The 18694-nt window shown below is 47.8% G+C and overlaps 2 protein-coding genes, 1 long non-coding RNA gene and 1 pseudogene across 4 annotated transcripts in view; 1 reads left to right on the forward strand and 3 right to left on the reverse strand.

The window, feature by feature from the left end:
- The window catches only part of LOC139362825 (uncharacterized), an 82224-nt gene extending 79283 nt beyond the window's left edge, over positions 1-2941 (reverse strand). The window contains exons 1-2 of the long non-coding RNA XR_011622256.1: positions 1932-2941; positions 795-836 (exon numbers count right to left, since the gene is read on the reverse strand). This is a non-coding gene — a long non-coding RNA (uncharacterized lncRNA). The remainder of the gene's footprint in view (positions 1-794; positions 837-1931) is intronic.
- LOC105475741 (mitotic spindle assembly checkpoint protein MAD2A pseudogene) overlaps positions 1-14075 on the forward strand; it is a 35927-nt pseudogene extending 21852 nt beyond the window's left edge.
- Positions 7428-10128, reverse strand: LOC105475744 (homeobox A1). 2 transcript variants are annotated; one of them, XM_011731231.3, is made up of 3 exons: positions 9687-10128; positions 9389-9483; positions 7428-8928 (listed from the first exon to the last, which is right to left on the reverse strand). In XM_011731231.3, exons 1-2 carry the CDS (start codon positions 10038-10040, stop codon positions 9424-9426), a joined length of 414 nt encoding a protein of 137 aa, XP_011729533.1. In that variant the 5' UTR covers positions 10041-10128; the 3' UTR covers positions 7428-8928; positions 9389-9423. The 2 variants fall into 2 exon arrangements, with proteins under 2 accessions (XP_011729533.1, XP_011729532.1); XM_011731230.3 differs by having other exon boundaries at positions 9389-10128.
- A 426-nt stretch (positions 14076-14501) lies between the features above and the next one.
- On the reverse strand, positions 14502-17598 carry LOC105475745 (homeobox A2). The gene is made up of 2 exons (XM_011731232.2): positions 16246-17598; positions 14502-15601 (listed from the first exon to the last, which is right to left on the reverse strand). Exons 1-2 carry the CDS (start codon positions 16631-16633, stop codon positions 14862-14864), a joined length of 1128 nt encoding a protein of 375 aa, XP_011729534.2. The 5' UTR covers positions 16634-17598; the 3' UTR covers positions 14502-14861.
- Between the last annotated feature and the right edge of the window lie 1096 nt (positions 17599-18694).

The raw sequence follows: 18694 nt of genomic DNA on the forward strand, positions 1-18694 counted from the left end.
GTGAAGTGGCACAATCACAGTTCGCTGCAGCCTTGATCACTAGGCTCAGGTTCAGGTGATTCTCCCACCTAAGCCTCCTGGGTAGCTGGGACTACAGGCATGTACCACCACATCCAGCTAATTTTTCATACTTTTTGTAGAGACAGGGTTTCTCCATGTTGCCCAAACTGGTCTAGAACTCCTGAGGTCAAGTGATCCTCCTGCCTTGGCCTCCCAAAGTGCTGCGATTATAGGCATGAGCCACTGTGGCCCCAAGAGGAAAGAGTATATTTTATGTAAGATAATGAACTGCAAGTAAAGTCTTTATGGTTCATCCATGAAGCCAGAATGCCCTCAATTTCCAAGGTTCTTGAATCAAACAGTTGACTACGGAGTTAACATGCCATCTGAGCAGCGTGGGCAGGGCAATTATAAAGCTTGCTCTCTTGATTTTTTTCTCTGTCTCATCTGGCAAATCATGTAAGGAATTTGTGAAATGGAAGGCATAAAATAGATCAACCAGTTTCTCTTTATCCATTGGGCAGGAGAGATCTAAGCTGTTACCCTTCCTATAGGGTTCATGAAAGTAAACAGGAAGGAAAAAACCCTCTGGCCAAATATCTGTTTATTCAAAACTGCTTATTTTTAATAGCTTTAAGTTCTTCAATATTTAATGATAACTATAATTAGTATGCTTAATATAGTAATTAATAATTAATGTTATTAATATATCTAGTCTGGAATTAATTTTTGCCTGTTTTATTAAATACATACTTAAAGTACATATTAAAGATATAACTAATTTTTTTTCTTACCATGATTGCTGCTAACACCCTTCTGGGCCTCAGTTTCTTCACCTGTACGATGGAGAAGCCAGATTAGATTATTTTAAAAGTGTCTTATTTGATTCTGTGATTGTAGATATAATTAATGTCAGTAATTTCTTTTTCTTTCTTTTTTTTTTTGAGACGTAGTTTTGCTCTTGTTGCCCAGGCGGGAGTGCAATGGCACAGTCTAGGCTCACTGCAACCTCTGCCTCCCAGGTTCAAGCGATTCTCCTGCCTCAGCCTCCCGAGAAGCTGGGATTACAGGCACCTGCCACCATGTCCAGCTAATTTTTGTATTTTTAGTAGAGACAAGGATTCACCATGTTGGCCAAGCTGGTCTCGAACTTCTGACCTCAGGAGATCTGCCCGTCTCGGCCTCCCAAAGTGCTGGGATTAGAGGTATGAACCACCGCGCCCGGCCAATGTCAGGAATTTCTAATGTCGATAATTACACCAAGTCCTTGTTCACTTATGCAAGTTAAACAAAAAAAAAAAAGGGAGACTGGGTGCAGTGGCCCCAGCACTTTGGGAGGCCAAGGCGGGCGGATCACTTGAGGTCAGGAGTTTGAGACCAGCCTGGCCAATATGGAGAAACCCCGTCTCTACTAAAAGTACAAAAATTAGCCGGGCATGGTGGCACGTGCCTGTAATCCCAACTACTCAGAAGACTGAGGCAGGAGAGTCACTAGAACCCAGGAGAGAGAGGTTGCAGTGAGCTGCAAATGCACCACTGCACTCCTGCCTGGGCAACAGAGCTAGACTCCATCTCAAAAAAAAACCGGTGCTATTGTTAGGAGGGGAAAGCAGAAAGAGTGGGAAGCAGTACTTGGAAACTTTCTAGAAAGAAGTGAGACGAGGCAAGGCGTTAAGGCATTTGACCCAGCAACTGGAGGAGCAGAAGGCATCTGATCTGAGAAGCAAGGCAAGGATGCGTCCCTGAACATCCAATGTTCAGAAACCCGCACCGCTACTGTTTAAAAAAACTCAATTGAACTAGGAGGAGAATGAATATGTTACTCAATTAAGTACATTCTGAAGATATCTGGGGCAAGGGGCGGACAGGGAATCAAATCTCCTTTCCCCTTTCAAATCTTGGAGAGACAGACGATGGGTGAGGCCTCTGACCTGGGTTTCCTCCTCTGAGGAAGTGTTGGGTCCCGAGGCCCTCGCCGGGAGAGTCAGGTGGCGGCCCGAGGCAGCTCAGACCGCGCCTCAGGAGCGCTCGAAGCCGGGCGACGCTGACAGAAAAAAACGCGAGGCCTTCTTGTCCCCAGAGACATAGCGGGGCTATTCGCAGCCTCGGGGACGTGCCCGGAGTCACTTTCCTTTCCCTCCGAAACCACCTACCGGCGCGGGCCGGGAAACGCACAGGCCCCAAGCTGGGCCCTCAGCGCGAACCAGGTAAGAGCCCGGATGCTGCTCCTTTCCCGCCCCGGGCCGGCCCTGGTCCATCCAGAGGCGCGACGCCTGCAGGCCGGGGAAGGGCCCGGATGCTGCTCCGTTCTTGCTCTGCCTGGGGCCCAGGAAACAGGAGAAACGGAGCGGCGGCGTTGGGTCAAGAACTCAGAGGGTGAAGGCTGGGAAGCCAAGGAAGGAAAGCCGCCCTGACCTCGGCGTCTGGGCTCCCCTGCAACCTCGCAGGGCCGCGAAGGTCCTGCGGCATCTCCTTTCGCAATTGCCCTTGCCCAGCCGGCCGGGGGCAGGCGCTGGTACCCCCTGCCCGCTCCTCGCGGCCCCGGCAGAGCCGGAGTTCCCGCGGCCGCCGCTGCCCGAGCGACTCGATCGCCCGAGCCGACCTCTTCCCAAGCCTTGGACAGCTGACCCCTGCGCACCCTAAAGAAAAGACCCCATTTGTTCCTCAGAATGGGAAAATTCCCGTGCATACTTTGCCAGAACTGTGTTGCTGATATTTCGGGGGTTGGGGGTACCATTTTAAATCGTGGCTTTCTGCCTCCTTGTTATGGTTCTGTGGCGACTTAAAACAAAGTGGGTCGTAAATCGTAAAAATGTCCAACGCGGCTGAAAAGTGTCCCAGTTTGAAAAGAAAAGTCGCTCAATAATTTTTCTTTTATTTTCTGTTGCAATCATTTGTGTATTTTTTCCCAACCAATTAACCACACAAGCCTAAATGAAAATGCAAAACTGATTTCTATAGATTAGCCTTGTGACTAGACGTTTTACCAACACGTTTTTAATACAAGAGTAAAATGTAATGAGCTGATTAAAAAATGGAAACACGTGTTTTAGTTGTGTTTGAACATGTTGCAAAAAGCGACATTGGTCTTTTCATTTATTTCCAGTAAACTCAAAATGCAGTCATTTAAGCATGTTTTGCAGGACATGATGAGGGTTTAGAGTTGCCTAAGGAAAAAAAAAAGCAAAGGTGTTTAGAGGCCAGCGCCTATTGAACATACCTGTTTAATTGATATTTTGTTTGTAGTTCTGCTATGGAAGGTCAGCTAGCTGTATTTGATAGCTGGTATTATTAAAAATAAGGCCCTAAAACGCTGAGGATTCCAGCTCGCTCCTTCAAACACTGACAACCATTGATGTCCCTTTGGGCATCAGGTTCTGCTGAGATCAGTAGGACCCCACGGGGATGAGATGAAGGAGAATGTGGAAAGTTGTATTGCAAAGAGACTTTATGTTAATAGTTTGGGCTTGCAGGTGTGTGTGTGTGTGTGTGTGTGTGTGCGCGCGCGCGCGCGCGTGTGTGTGTGTGTGTGTGTGTGTGTGTACTAGGTACATGAGTGAGTCTTGGAAAAAATTAAGATATATGAGTCAGAACAATTTAGAAGGTATGCTGCGCCACAAACTAGCCAGAAAAAGCAAACACATTTTTAAAAGGTTCAGAGTTAGAACCCCTCCTGGAATGTCCCTTGTATCTTGAAGCCCTTTCTAGATGATACTTCTTGACAATTTAACAGACGTCGAATTTGTGTGTAGGCAACTCCTTTTTCATTTATTCTTTCCCATCTAAGTTTAAAAACAAAACAGAAATATATGTGTGTGTGTTGAATTTTACTTGCCCTCTAAGACTGTTATTTTTATATTTTAAAAACATATGTTTTTAAAGGTAAGTAGCACATTTTATTATTCAAACAAGGTGGCAGAAGCATTCAACTTAGGTTGTTTCAAAGATTCGGTGTTCCTAATGGCCTCAAAGTCAAGGACTTGACTGAGTGGGTGGCCAGTAAAACAGAAATGGAAAAAATAAATCATATCTAGCCTGAAACAAATTGCATGGAATAAGTCAGGGAGGGACAAAATCGAATGAGGATTTTAGAATTTAAAAGTGCACTGGACTCAGCTTCTAAGGTGCCCTGTTTTTTATTTAGGAAGTGAGAGTATGAATACTGACAGCTGTCAGTCAAAACAATCCACCTCTGGGTGCCTTTTTCTGATCCGTAGGGTGAGAGATTAGGGATGTGGGTCCCATTCAATTCTGATCATTTAGGCACAAGGAGTCCTAAGACAGAATTTTTGTGTGTTCTCAGAAATGCAGGCACAAAGGGGACTTATCTAAGGCAGAGGATCACCAAAATTGACCAGTGACTAGTTTATCCAATAGTGGCATGCTAATGTGTGTTCTTGTATGTACTGAAAAAGCTATAGCGTTTCTTTTACAGCCCCATCCAATATAAAGAAAGATGTTGTTCATGCACTAATTTCAAAATTTTTAAGCAGAGGAGTTGCCTCTCAAAATAAATTAAAGCCTGAAACGCCTAGAGCTTCTACTTTAAGAATGATTATTCTTAAGGAGGAAACAAACAGCAGTGACCATTTTTTACAGACGTGCTCAGCCATCAGGAAAGCTTAATAAATCCCTATTTAGTATGCATTTATGCAGTGATTACATGAACTTTGACCTCTGAAGAGCTGTAGCAATTAGCTTCAGTGTCTAGCATCTTCTACTCACCATTCCCCACTGGCTTCCTTGTGTCTTTCTTTTTCATACCTCAATACTTCATGCATTAAGAAATCGTAAAATTTAAAAGTTGACTTTCCACCTGAGGTATTTGCTTCTGCGCGAGCCAATTCTCCCTCCCGTCTTTCCCACTCAACAGCCATCTCAGATGGATATTGGGGCTCTGATTGTCAATATTACTCAAACACAAATGGATTTCAATTCAATCTTGCCCTGTACTTTCACAAAGATAAACTCTAATGGCCCAAAGAGCTTCATTTTATAGCTCATGGCATCTGAAATAAATCAGATCTCTTCTGTGAGACTAATTTAACATTTTAAAAATATTTGATGTAATTTATTTAAAGTCAAACCTAATGGATTGGCAGAAAACTAGAGGAGGAGGCAGGAGAAGGGCAGCTGGAAGCTTCCAAAAAAAAAAAAGAAAAAAGAAAAAAAGGAAGAAAAGAAAAGAACCAGGAGGGGAGAGGAAAGTGTTTTAAGTTTCTGGTAAACATTGTTTAGCAAAAGAATAATAGGAAAGTTGCCCCTTTCCCAAAGAGGGATGAAACTGTAATTGTTGCCTTTAGCTGAGAGCTCAGATAAACTGCTGGGACTCATTCTAAAGTGACCCATCACTGCATTCATCTCTTCTTGAACTTTCGGTGAACCTGAGATTAAACAGGGGTGAGCAGCTAAGCAGTTTGTTGTTAGCAGCCTTTTCAACAACCCTTTCAGACTGAGTAAATATTGATCGGTTTGAATCTGATTGTCCCAGAAGAAAACACCACCGCATTTGAATAGCCTCCAAAAGTAAACTTTAAAAGGTGAAACCCAGAGCAGACTTCAGAGCCAAAGCAAGACCTCAACTCAGCCTAGTTTGGGAACACTGTATTTGGGGAGTACTTTGGATAAACATAGAGGAAGTAAGGAAAAAAAACAGTAGAAAACTAGAATTTTATATCTCAATTATCTCAGGTGTCTAATTGAGACCCTTGTTTCCTTTTTAAATGTATCAATAAAATGTTATTTTCAGTTTTCCCACTCTATGTTGTTTCAGTTACCATTGCTGTTATTTTTCAAGTAGCTAACTGTGCTCCTTAGAGACCAAAGCAGAAAGAGAGAGACCTTGAAATAGGATGTGTTAAGCGCCTTTGATTTAATCGATTGGGAGGGCTAAAAAGATACAAATGTTTTCCTTGTTGAAAGGTGTATTAATGTTTCCTAAATGCATTGCTTGTTAACTGATTTATTCCATGACCTAGAGAAAGCTAGAGATGGTTAGCCATAATTTATTGTTCTCTCTCTCTCTGCTACATTAAAACCAGCACCTTAAAGACTGGAATCTCCCGGATTCCAGCGGATCAGGCCCTGCTTTTAGATATTGAAATAGAGTCAATGGCATGCTAATGACACTTTAACACATTAAAGTATTTGGAAGCCAGCCATCTGTTTTGCTGTGTGACCTTACACTAATAAACAAAAGATACAGTATAAGGCCAGGCAGGAAATGAAAGAAAGGGTTGACCGTCTTTGAAGTTCTTCTCCATCCACTTGAGTCTTTTACAGGCAACCTCAGAACCCAGCAGCTGAGGGGAGGGCACCGGGTGCCCTTGATATGGCCGCAGCAACTGCACCGCAAAGTTCAGCCTTCTCTTCTTTGACAGGGAAGTGCAGGAATTCTCACGAAGGCTCTAGACGGCCTGCAAATTCCAAGTTTTTGTAGGGTTTTTCTCCTCCAGCCCATCCTTTGTAAAACACCCTTTGGGGAGGAAGGAAGTCATATGTCTGTGTTTGTTTTCAGTGTCGTAAATTTTCTGCTCTACTGTTGGTCTAAATAAAATGCCTCCAAAAATGTGTGAAAGTAAAGGAAAGCAATAAAGAGGTCTGGGAGGAGAGCCACTTTGAACTCTATCATTTGCTGGTTTCCTCTTTTGAGAGCAGATATGTACCTTGGTCAGAAACAACTTGGATATTGAAAGGCTTCAGGGTAGCTTCCACAAGTTCACCTGGGAAGTACCTGTTGAGCCCAGAGAAGAAAATGACTTTTTTTTTTTTCTGGGTTATGTGGCATGGAATTAGAACTATGGATCCATTACAGCCATGGTGGCTATGAAATCAAAGCTGAGTCTGAAGGGAATGAGATATGCAACCCAGAGATGGGGAAGAAGGAGGGAAGAGCCACAGGAAGGGATGGATGTTGACAGGAAGAATGGGGGAAGGGATGCAAGGGTTTACTAAAAACACTCCATTTGAAGGGTGGAATATATTAGAACTCTGCGTGACAATCCAAAAAGAAGGAAGAGGAGTGGAAAGAGGGCCCCATCCTCACAACAACTTTATACTGGAGCTAATTAAATGTGAATCTCTTAGCTCTTGGTTCACTGATGTGAGGAAAGACTGACTGAAGACAGTTTTGGCTTTTGAAGGGAGTTTTGTGTATATATATGTCAACATCCAGTTGGAGGTGAAAAGGTTAGCACTTGACCCAGGAAGTATCCATGTTTGTTTCAAAAATAAATCTGCTTCATAAATTTCTTCATCAGTCTTTTTTTTTCCATTATGAGCTTTGATTATAATAAAGGAGCTGTTACTAACTTTTATTCAAGAAAAGGCCCATCTCTTTGAAAATATTTACCACCCTTCTCCCTTTCCCCTCATGAAATATGCCAACTTCGTAGGAATTAACAAATTGTAGCCCAGCCAAATACATGGATGCTTAAGCATACCTGAAATTTGAGTATATTTATTTATTACAGACATCCTAAGACCCGTAAACTCTGCTCTGGATCATATCTCTCCAGGATCTCAGAGCTGTTCATGATTGTACAGGAAATGGGGAATATCATAGGCTCACAAAGGATAACTGATAGAACTCAGTGTGGTACTTCGGGGACATCAAACATTGTGCGACATGCAAAAGACTATTCACGAATCACACAAAATATACATTCATTGTGCCATCCATCACATTAACAATTGACCTGAAAATACATTATATCCAACTAAGATAACTGTGGAAGGAAGAAGCTGGTTTGAATAATACTTTTAGGTTCTGAATAACCCAGCACAAATTTTAAACAGAGGGTGGCCCAAGAAGAAAGGAGTGGGGATTGGGAAAGACTTAGCACAGGAAGCTGGATTTCTGAACTTTGTGCTCTGCAGGGCTTCTTAACTGTAAGAACAAATCGAGGCTACCCTCTGAGGCATCTGATTGGATTTAAATGAGGAAATTTGTTCTTTCACTTATAAAATTGTGCCAGTTTTGAGAGTTTGCCCACCCTGTTTTAGTAACCTAAACATTTCTAGAAAGTCTGTATAAAGATAAATCTCTTAGGACAAAGTATTCACAACCAGCAAACTCACACACATGAAAATGACTTAAATTAAGGGATGAATTAATTGTGTAAACACACAGTGTATCTCTTCTTCGTGAGCTCCTGGACTCTCCTTTCACTATATCCTACTTTAAAGGACAAGGGAGGAGAGAGCTGTACATATAGTTAGATAAAAGATGAGAAGATTCCTTCTGGCATGTTTCTGTTGGTAAAGGGAACTATTTTCCAAAAAGTCATCTGAAAGGAACAGTAGGTTCTGTGAATTCTCCTAAAATCAGGAGGGATGTTAAGGCCCACCAGAAAATGTATGCTGGCACCCAATCTGGATTAAGGTGTTAACCCGGCACCAAGTCTCTGGTCCAGAATTATCTGCAAACATATTATCCTGGCCAGGAGCTCCCCAGATAGGATCAGAAAGGAAGAGACTGTAAATGGAAAGAAAGATAAGCTAAGCATGTGCTTTGGGTAAGAAGTCCCAGCCCAAGGAGATGCCTGGGCTGTGGTCTGGGACTGGAGCCGCCTTAGTGGGAGGTAGTCAGAGTGTCTGAGGTAGAAGACCCCGGGGAAGGAACGCAGGGCGAAGAGCTGGACTTCTCTGAGGATTCCTCAGCCTTCTCGTCGTTTCCTGGCGGGGTGGCTGGAGAGATGGGCAAGAGACCCTCCTTCTCACGTTTCTTTTGCTTCATTCGGCGGTTCTGGAACCAGATCTTCACTTGGGTCTCGTTAAGCTGCAGGGATGCAGCGATCTCCACCCTGCGGGCACGCGTCAGGTACTTGTTGAAGTGGAACTCCTTCTCCAGCTCCGTGAGCTGCTTGGTAGTGAAGTTGGTGCGCACCGCGTTGGGTTGACCCAGGTAGCCATACTCTCCAACTTTCCCTGGGGCAAAGTGGGAAGCCATGAGATGGAAAGGTAAAAATTTTTAAACCGACTTGAGATTACCTACACACTTCATGGCAACACTCAGGTAAAGAAAAGATCAAGAACTCAACACAAATCGGGCTGTGGAGGGTGAGTGATGAGGTGTAAAGTGTTAACCTGAAGTCAACCATTAGCGTGGTCAGATAGGTGATTAATGGAGCCTTAAGATATTAACAGAACACTACCGTCACAATAACCACCCCCACACACTTCCTACTTCCCAAATGTATAAAATCCTTGAGAACACGCCAATCCCTGAGGCTTCTTTGCCCCAACACCTCTGGGTACCCTCTCCATGCACTACAACACTAGTCTTAAAGCCTTTAAAAAAAAGATAATTATTAATTTTCCTTGGAAATTAAGCATACCAGCTCCTTCCAGATTAATCAAGGAGCATCCACCAACCAGCAGGACTGACCTGTTTTGGGAGGGTTTCTTTTGACTTTCATCCAGTCAAAAGTCTGCGCTGGAGAAGATGTCTCTGATGCAGGGGAGCGACAGGCTTCTTGGTGGCTGGCGTGGAGAGGGGACAAGGAGTTATTATACGTAGCCAGGGCCAGGCTCTGGTGCTCTTGTCCATATGAGTGGTGAATGTACTGAGGCGAGCCCACCGCGCCCCCGGCATAACCCTGGTGGTGGTGGTGATGCTGGACCATGGGAGATGAGAGATTTCCAGAGTAAACAGCGGGAGCGCACTGGGGGTACCCACCACTTACGTCTGCTTCCTGATTTAACGCGTAGGGGCTGTAAGGCGCACTGAAGTTCTGTGAGCCATAGCTTGGACCACAACTCGAGTGGGAGTAGGACACCCCCAGGTTCCCGGAAGTCTGGTAGGTAGCCGGCGGGGGGTGGTGATGGTGGTGGTGGTGGTGGTGGTGAGGCGAACCGATCTGCACCCCCCTGCCCACTAGGAAGCGGTCGTCGCCGCCGCAGCTGTTGGTACTGACCGCGCACGACTGGAAAGTTGTAATCCCATGGTCCGAGGGGTAGGCTCGGGCTGAGCAGGTCCCCGAGTCGCCACTGCTAAGGATGGGGTATTCCAGGAAGGAGTTCATTCTTGCATTGTCCATCTGTCACTGAGTGACCTGGTCCTGCGAAGCCCTGGGTGACCGTGCCAACTTTCTCACTTCCTCCATGGGGCCTGAGAAGAAAAATGATATGAATGTACAGTGCGCAAGAAGGGGGGGGCGGGAGGGCGGAGGACGCTAGGGGAGGGGCACGTGACGGTGTCAGCCAATGGCTGAGCCTCCTGCAAAAGTTTGCCGGCTTCCGCGGTGATGGATCACCGTTTCAGTGGCATTTAAATCCCCGGCGCTCCGCCGTCTAAGTGACGCGCAGTCGCCCCCCCAGGCAGCCCAGGCGGCGGCAGCTGCTGCGGCGACTGCAACGGCCGATTTGGAGTGCTGGAGCGAAGAAGAGCAAAGGCTGCCTTCTGCGCGCGCCCGACTCCGCTGCCCGCCCCGCCAGGCCTCCGGGAGGTGGGGGCTGAGAGGCGTCCCCCGCTCCCGCCCCCTCCCCACTGTGCACTGAAAGATGAACTGGCGAGAGGTGAGAAGGGAAGAGGGCTCCCGGCTCTCTCGGGGCGCGAGTTAGTGGGCCGGAGTTCGCCGGGTGGCCACAGGTTCGCGGGCCCAGCCCGGAGCGCGCCCAACCGGAAGGCGGGGAATCCGGCTGACACCGAGCCCCGGGTTCCCAGGCCGCCTTCTCTGCTCTGAGGCTGGGCTGGGAGACCATGGGGCTGTGAGGAGCGCACAGAACCGTGGCAGGGGGCGAGGCTGGGCCACCGGCTCTCCAAGCGCGGAATGGAGAGGGAAGAGCGCAGAGGGCTGGCTGGGAGGAACTCGGGTGGGGGTGAAGGAGACGAGGGCAAGAAAAGAAACTTCCCTTCTTCCAGGAGAGTCTCCGAAACCCTCTCCCCACAGCCCCCGCTCTTCATTAGCATGGCAATGAGGAGTTTCTGTAATTCGACCGGGGAAGGGGGGGTGCGGAAGAGCCCTGGAAACAGGGATCCCCGGAAAAGGCCGGGGGCGACCGGGCTCTTCTTCCCCACCCTCCCTCTCTCCTCGCTCTCCGCCGTTTCTTTCCCACTCAGTTTTGCAGCGGGAGCCCTCTGGGATGCGGAGCTACTCGACCGCCGGATTTTTAGGGGTAGGAGGCGGGGGAGAGAGATGACGCTGGCGAACGTGGCCAGCGTGGGGGCCGGGCCGTGCGCTGCAGGCCATCTGCCCGCGCCCGAGACCTAGGAGCCTCCGCTCCCGCGTGGGCCTCGCAGGGCCGGTCCACAGCTCCAACAAAGTAGCTGAACTCCCTTCGTTGCGTTCCTCTTTTTCTGGAGGGGAATGTTAGAAGAGAGAGAGAGAGCTTCCTTTTGTAACCTTCCTCATTCTGCTGCGCGTCTAGAGTGGGTGCGGGGACTGGCAGGTGGGAGGAGCGGTGGACAGATGGCTGATGGTGGACAGAACACTTTACCCCAACGACACCTCCTCCCCTTTCCAACTGGCTGGGTAGTTGCTTATGAGAACCTTCAAGTCTTTCCTTAGAGAGACACGTGAAAATCTGAGCGTCATCCCAGGCCAAGGGTCCTGTTCCCCATCACCCTCCTTCTACCCTGACGCTGCTGAGGTCGTTAATTGTTGTTTACTATTAGGTTTCACGTCAACCCTGGGCTTGTAGAGAGGAAAAAGCCAAACGGAGACCAATAATTGATGCAGTCTTGGGTAGGAGAAATCGAGAGCTCGTCCAGGAAGCTTTGCAGCCAATGCTGTATAAATTTTACTCCAACCATGTGTACAATGTTGGAATCAGATGGAATTTATAGTGAGGAATGTATGTGGGTTTGGGGTTTCCACTCCCCTTCAGCCTTTCCTCCCCTGTTAGAACAAGGAAGGTTTTTTTTTCAAGGCAAGCACATTTCAAATATGTTAGTCACCCTTTCAGTCTTCTGTATTCTGTTCTCCACCTACTGAAGCTCCCCCAAACCTGTCCCCTCAAGAGGGAAAACCCATGCTGACTCTGGACTCCCTCAGTAACAATGAAACATTCTCCCCAAACATTTCCTTTCAGGTTGGTATTTCTCTGTGACTTTGATCCATTCCAAGCATGGTTAAGAGGGAGCAGGGGCAGGAAAGAGCCGCTTCCTGGGGTTGGGCAGCCACCCCTGCCCCAGTTTCGGCTCCTGGGATTCCTCCTTCTGGAGAAGGGGAAAGGCAAGGCGGTCCTCCTGGAGGTGGCTTCCTTGGGAGCGCCAGCTTCCAGCGGCAGGGAGAGAAAGAGCTCCTGTGGGGGAGTGGGCAGGATGTGAGGAGGTCGGTGCTGGCTATGAGAGCAATCCTTCCTCCAAGCCTGAGCAAGTCAGTACATTGTCCCCCGCTGCCTCATTCCTGTACCTTGGTTGCCCTCCTCAGCCTGGGTTTGCAGGACCCCCTCGGCTGCAGGGCGCCTGCCACAAAGCCGACCCCGGCAGGAGCCACTCTCCCTTTGCTAGTTCGCTGCTTCGGCGCTGCTCTCCCTCAGCCTCTCTTCTCTCCTGGCCTCTTTTCGGGGGTATCCTGGGTGGAGTGTTTTTCTTGGGATCACGAGCTTGCTCTCGCACACAGGCCCGCAGACACACAGGCCCGCGGCCGCCCTCCTCCGTTTACTGTTCCCGGCTCCCCGCAGGCCGGGCGCTCGCAGCCGGGCTGGCTATGCCTCGGCTGGCAGCCCAGAGCGCCGCTCTCCGGGAACGGCACACAAAGGCAGCCTCCCCTGGCCTCGAGCCCTTAGGATTCTGTAGCTCGGTTCTTTCCCCACACCCCTCCCCCAAGAAATTCTGGGGGCTGTTCCACCGAGTAGGAGATCCTTGGCCCTCTAGGCAAGTAGGTCAGCGCCCCAAGACTCTTTCAACGCCTTGGGAGACTGGGTGAAAGGCGAGCTTGGTTACGCTTAAAATGATCGCCTACAAGCGGTTCTCTTGGCTCAAAACGCCTCTTTCAGGGCTCTTATACTAGAAAGGAAAGGAATGAGGAGGAGACAAAACGCCGCCGAGGCCCTGAACTGTTCATGGCATACGCGGCTCAGCCAAGCTGTTGTTTTAAAAGAGCAATAAAAATGAATTATGACTAAACGCCTTCTAACTTAATGCTTTCAGACGGGGATCCCCGGCAAATACGTAAGAGGATTTTTATTTGTGCATGTGTTCCTGCAATTGATCTCTTTGATGACATTTTCATTCATAGAAAGCGTTTGATTTATGAGCGTAGGACGAATCGCATCCAGGAGCTGCGCAGCCCTGGCCGCGACTGGGACGCCCTGCTCCGCGATGAGCTTGGGGCCAGAAACCAGCCATAGTCCCCACACTCCGCCGCGGCAGCTGGGATTTAGCAGAGGAAGGGGCGAGGGAAGGTAGGGAGCAAACCTATGAAGAAACATCGCGTTGTCATTGGAACTTCCAAGCCTTTGCTGTTAAGAGCCAGGTTCTTAAATCAACCCGTCCCACACACATGTTGCTTACATGCTGCGTTTTCTCACGGTAAGTAAGTAGGCATCAGAAGAGAGCTCAGAAAGGGAAAAATAAACGTGGAGAGACCTAACAAGGGAGGGGGAAAAAAGCAACAACCCAGTGACACACCCTAGATCACATTTTATTGATATTTCATTTAAAGTGCTTTTCTCTCTCTCTAGAACCTGGGTTAATTTATAACCTAGGGTGTAGAAACACACCATTTTAAATCTCAACTTGCTAACCTGACTTCGAAGCATTAATGATCCATTATTAGCAATGTAAACAGATTTAAGAATGAAATATTGATTTTTCTGACCCTGAAAAAAAAAAAGAATCCTAGAGTGACTGAACCAGAGGATTGGAAAGAACATTTTCTGGGGTGCATTTTCCAGATAGTAATCACTGTTTTGTTTTATTTTTGTTTTTCTGTCTTTTAGGTCTGTTTTGCCTGAACCCATCAAGAGCTGGGAGATTAATCAACCACACTGAAAATGTGGAGAGATTTATGGGGGAGAGGGTTGAAATGTGGATGTTTGAAACAAAAGTGTATAAATAAATGAATTGTTGATAACTTAGTTATTGACCTGGAGACTGGTAGCTTATTAAAGAAACTCCATGTTACTCATTCCTGGAGTTGGAGGTTTCTGTAGGCACTTTATTTCTCCACTTTCAAGAGCTTGGGCTTGGCCCAAATCTTAGACTGCCCAATTCTGTCTCTATTACCAATTTAAATCTATGGCTTGAACCTGTGCACTGAAAATCAAATCTATTCCCTTTAAAAAGAAGGAGGAGAAGAAGCAAAAAAGCAAAAACAAACAAACAAACAACAACAACAAAAAAAACTTATTAGAAGCCCTAGTCATTTTTTGGCTTTCTGTTTTGTTGCTGTCCATTGAAGACTTTGAACATGCCGCCTTAATAAATGTATTAAAATTGAAAAAGAGGATAAATTGTGACTAGAATTTTATTTACCAAGTTAGACTAAAAGAAGAAAAAGAAACTGTTATGAGCCTTGAAAAAGGGGAGAAAAATAAGAAAGCTATTTATAGGAAAGGAGAATTTATTCTACAAAAAATATGCATGACAATGCATCCTAATGTAATACAAAAATAAAAAGAAAGTGAAGATACAATTAGATGATCACTTTCTTGCAGGTCTCATATTGCTCTCAGGAAATCACATAAAGGGTGGTTGAGTTAGGTTTAAAACAACTAAAACTCCAAAATAATCTGTAAAAGATGGCTCTGTTTGGAACTGGGTCAGGGAATCACTAAACAGAAAATCCTCAACATTTAAAGGAGGGAAGGGTAAGTCAAGAAGAAAATAAAAATAAACTCCAGAATAAAAGAAGGCAAAACCACCTGGTCAAAGGGGTTTTTGTTTTGTGATGCTTTGTTTTGCTTTAATGTTTTTAGTAATTCAGATGCTGCAAGTCGATTGTGGTGAGTGTGTCTGTAAAAAAGTCAAAGCTGTCAGCTGAAATATCTACGGGACTGTCGAGGGAACCTGGCAAACTGGGTGAAACTGTGTCTGAAAGCTGCAGGCAGGAATCTGTGGAGAAAACGTTAAAGTCCTGCAAAGAGGGGACCTCGAGGGCCTCAGGACTGTCATTGTTTAGGCCAGCTCCACAGTTCTGGCCCATTGTTGACAAGCAGTTAGGAACAGTGGGTGACTGGTGCTGAAAATGTTTCAGATTTTTCTCATTGCTGGTTAAAGGCGAGACTGGGAAACTTTGGGAGTCGCCATTGTGTCCATTGGGAGCCTGCTGCTGAGAGAGGGCATTTTGCTGAAAAGTGTAGCCTTCCCTCTCCAGAAGGGCCCCAGAGACGCTAAGGGCTTGCTCAAAGAGCGTCTTCTCTTCCTCGTCCTCCTCTACTTTCTCGGAGTCCTCAAGGCTTTTACATTTCCCTTCGCTATTTTGGTTTTCCTTGCACTGGGTCTGCCTCTTGTGCTTCATCCTCCGGTTCTGAAACCACACTTTCACTTGTCTCTCAGTCAAATCCAGTAGCGCTGCAATCTCCACCCTTCGGGGTCTGCAAAGGTACTTGTTGAAATGAAATTCTTTTTCCAGCTCTAGAAGCTGTGTGTTGGTGTAAGCAGTTCTCAGGCGCCGCGATCCCCCGCCGCTGCCATCGGCGATTTCCAGGGATTCTGCGGAAAGGGAAACCAACAAGAGACACACGCACAGTTGGAGGTGGAGGGGTCCGAGCGGGGTTATTCCACTGGAGAATAAATACAGCAGAAAAGATCAACTGCAACAAAATGGCCGCCCCTGGATGCAGTAGAGCTATTGTGCTGCCTTTCCTGGGAGCCCAGCCTGGGGAGACCCCGTCTCCTCCTCGTCTACTGAATTCATGCCTATGACTCCCCTCAACCTCTTCATCCGGGAGCAAACTTTATATTAGTCACAACACAATTTATAATTAATGCATCAGCTGCTTAGCTGAGCAAGAGCGATCTATCACTCTTCATTACTGTCAAAAAGCCAAACTCTAGGACAACTAGACAGGAGGAGGTCAGTTCCAACTCAAATAAATCATCCCACATTACACAAGTTCGGGAAAGTTTCCCCCCACTTCCTAAAAATATATATGTCTCATTGTAGAGCACAGGATCCCCTTTCCTCTCCATCAAACCCACTCCTGAGCCCACAGGGGCAAGGACAAGGCAACCAAGCATCTCTCCCTCTCCTCCTTCTCTCCCAGCCCACTCTCCCCTCCCCCAACAGCCACTCTCGGGGCAGCCCGGAGAAGGAAGAGGGTCCCGGAGACCTGGGGCCAAGTCTTTGGACTGACCTTTGTGGCTGAGGCAAGCAGGGCCGGTGGCTGCGGCGGCGGCGGCGGCGGCGGCCGGCGGAAGTGCGGTTTTCTTGGCCGCCTTCTTCTCCTTCATCCAGGGGTACTCAGGCGGCTGCAGGGCGCCGGCGGGCACCGGGCTGCCGCGGCTGCCCGCGGGGCTCGGCTTGGGGCGGCCGCCAGCGCCGTGGCGAGGGTGATTGCCGGGGTTCAGGCTGGGAATGGTCTGCTCAAAAGGAGGAGGAATCAGTGTCGAGTGTGAAAGCGTCGAGGTCTTGATTGATGAACTTTGAAATGTATCAGCGACAGGGGGAAAAGATGTCAGGCACTCAGCGAGCGACGGCTGGCTATTGATAAAACCAATCTCTCGCTCAAATTCGTAATTCATGGCCTTCTCCTTGGAGCCCCCTCAGAGAAAAAGTTCCCTCTTTTGGAGGGGCTTTGGGGGGGCAAGGCCCAGGAAAAAGGCGAGCGCAGAGGGAAAAAAAAATCTATCATAGAATATCGCTGCTAGGGTGTTTTTTTTCTAATTCACTGATTACAGCCGTATGGGGACCGCGCTACTATTAAACTATTGAATTCATGGAGACAAGGTTGAAATTGGACCGAATTGGCTGTCACATGATTGCTTCTGCCCAATGACAATTTGGGCTTTAATCAAAAGAAGCCACTGTCTGTTTGATTGATCCAAAAAAGTCGGGAAGGAACGCCTCATTGGGGGCCAGCGAGGCTTTATTTACACTTTTTTCAGGGCAAAAATACATATATGTTGGTGTGGGTGGGGATGTCCCGGAGTACGTGGGGGCGAGGGTGCCTGAGCGCCTCCTGATCTGCAAGGATCTGGTGTGTGCGCCTGGGAGTATGTGTGTGTGAATGTGTGCGAGTGTAAGCCCTGCTGTCGGTCCCGCCGGTGGCTGCCCTCTGCCTCCCCCGCACACTCCGCGCATTGTTTGGGACTGTCGGGAAGACGCCTCGCACCTCACAAATCATTTAAGCACCTCAGTCTGACGCCTGCAGTCATTAACAAAGTAATCCATTAATCTTCAAAGTTTTGACACCCGAGGGCCCTGCATCCCAGCCACATAAGTTCTGTTAAAGCAGGAGAAAGGAGCAGAGGGAGAGAGGAGATGCGAGAGGGAGAATAAAGAGAGAGGGAAGAAGAGAGAGATGGAGAGATGGAGAAAGAGAAGACAGAAAAGAGAGAAGAAAAGAAAGATTTTGGTTGGGAGGGGGTCCTCCTTTTCGTTCCCTTTTCCTCCTTCACTTTTCCTGAAACCAGTTCCTGGATCTCAAAACTGATCTCTCTCGGTCTGTTTTGCTTCCTGCCTGTCTTTTTCCCTCTTTTTCCTCTTCTCCCCCTTTCTCCCTCCCTCTCTCTTATGTCCGCCTCCCCTTCTTCCCGCAGCCTCTCGCCCCCCTCCCAGTGTCCAGCCCAGAGTCTGTGCCCCCGGCCCATTGTTAGCAGGCTATTCCACGGCAGCTTTGCATCTGGCTCCGGCGGGAAGCGGAAAACGGGAGGCGGCTCTCAAAGCTTCCCGACCTTCCTGCGCCATCAACTTCTCAGGAGTGGCTGGAGAAAGATGCATGTGCCAAGCGAGACAACAACCCCAGGTCCATGTGTCCAAATCCCCGTAGCCAGGGCGGCGGCCAGCCAAAGAAATGCCGCCCCGAGCAGGCGCGTGCGGCTCCTGGCATTCTGGGTTTCATACCCATAGGGCTCGGGTGCGGTGAGTATTTCCGATTTCCAGAAAGTCTGTTGGAAGTTACCAGCAAGGAAAGAGAAGATGCTTGTTCCTCTCTCTCCCTCCCTCTCTCTTTTTTTCTACCCTTCTTCTTGTCCTTGACGCTCTGGCTGGGGGCTGGTTGGTTTAGATACAGCGAGTGCTCCCTGGCAGCCTGAACTGCCTCCCACACCTTCCTGATCCTTGGGCACCGGGGATGTTTGCTTCCGGGTTCTGTTGTGGGAAACAGCACTGCGGGGGAGAGGAGGCGACCCAAGGAGGAATTATAAAGATTCTCGTTCTCCTTCATTCTCTTTTTCCAATTCGGAGACTTGAGACTGAGCGCATCTTGGACGGTGCTAGAGGGTTCAAAAGATAACACCTTTAGGTACCAAAAAATAATTTTTTAAAAATCCACCAAGCCAGAAAGAGGTAAGGAGGCTGAGAGGTAGATCTGGAGGTACCTCTTTTCCCCCCCAAACCCTGAGGATGGTGATTCGCTTTTGCTTCCTTTGAAATAGACGAAGTGATCAGAGTCCCCCAGGCCGGCAGGCATCAATGGCAGGAAAATAAATCATTCTGATGGCCAGGGAGAGAGAGGTTGGAGGGGGAGAAAAATCTACGTAGAAAACAAGAAAGGCCAACCAAGGAGCAAAGGCAGGACCCCATCTCTGAGGCCGGCATCAAAGAGGGTTTGGGGTGGAAATCAGATATAAGTGGCCTATATC

The sequence above is a fragment of the Macaca nemestrina genome, chromosome 4, assembly GCF_043159975.1.
Source record: "Macaca nemestrina isolate mMacNem1 chromosome 4, mMacNem.hap1, whole genome shotgun sequence".
In the NCBI taxonomy this organism is placed as follows: domain Eukaryota; kingdom Metazoa; phylum Chordata; class Mammalia; order Primates; family Cercopithecidae; genus Macaca; species Macaca nemestrina.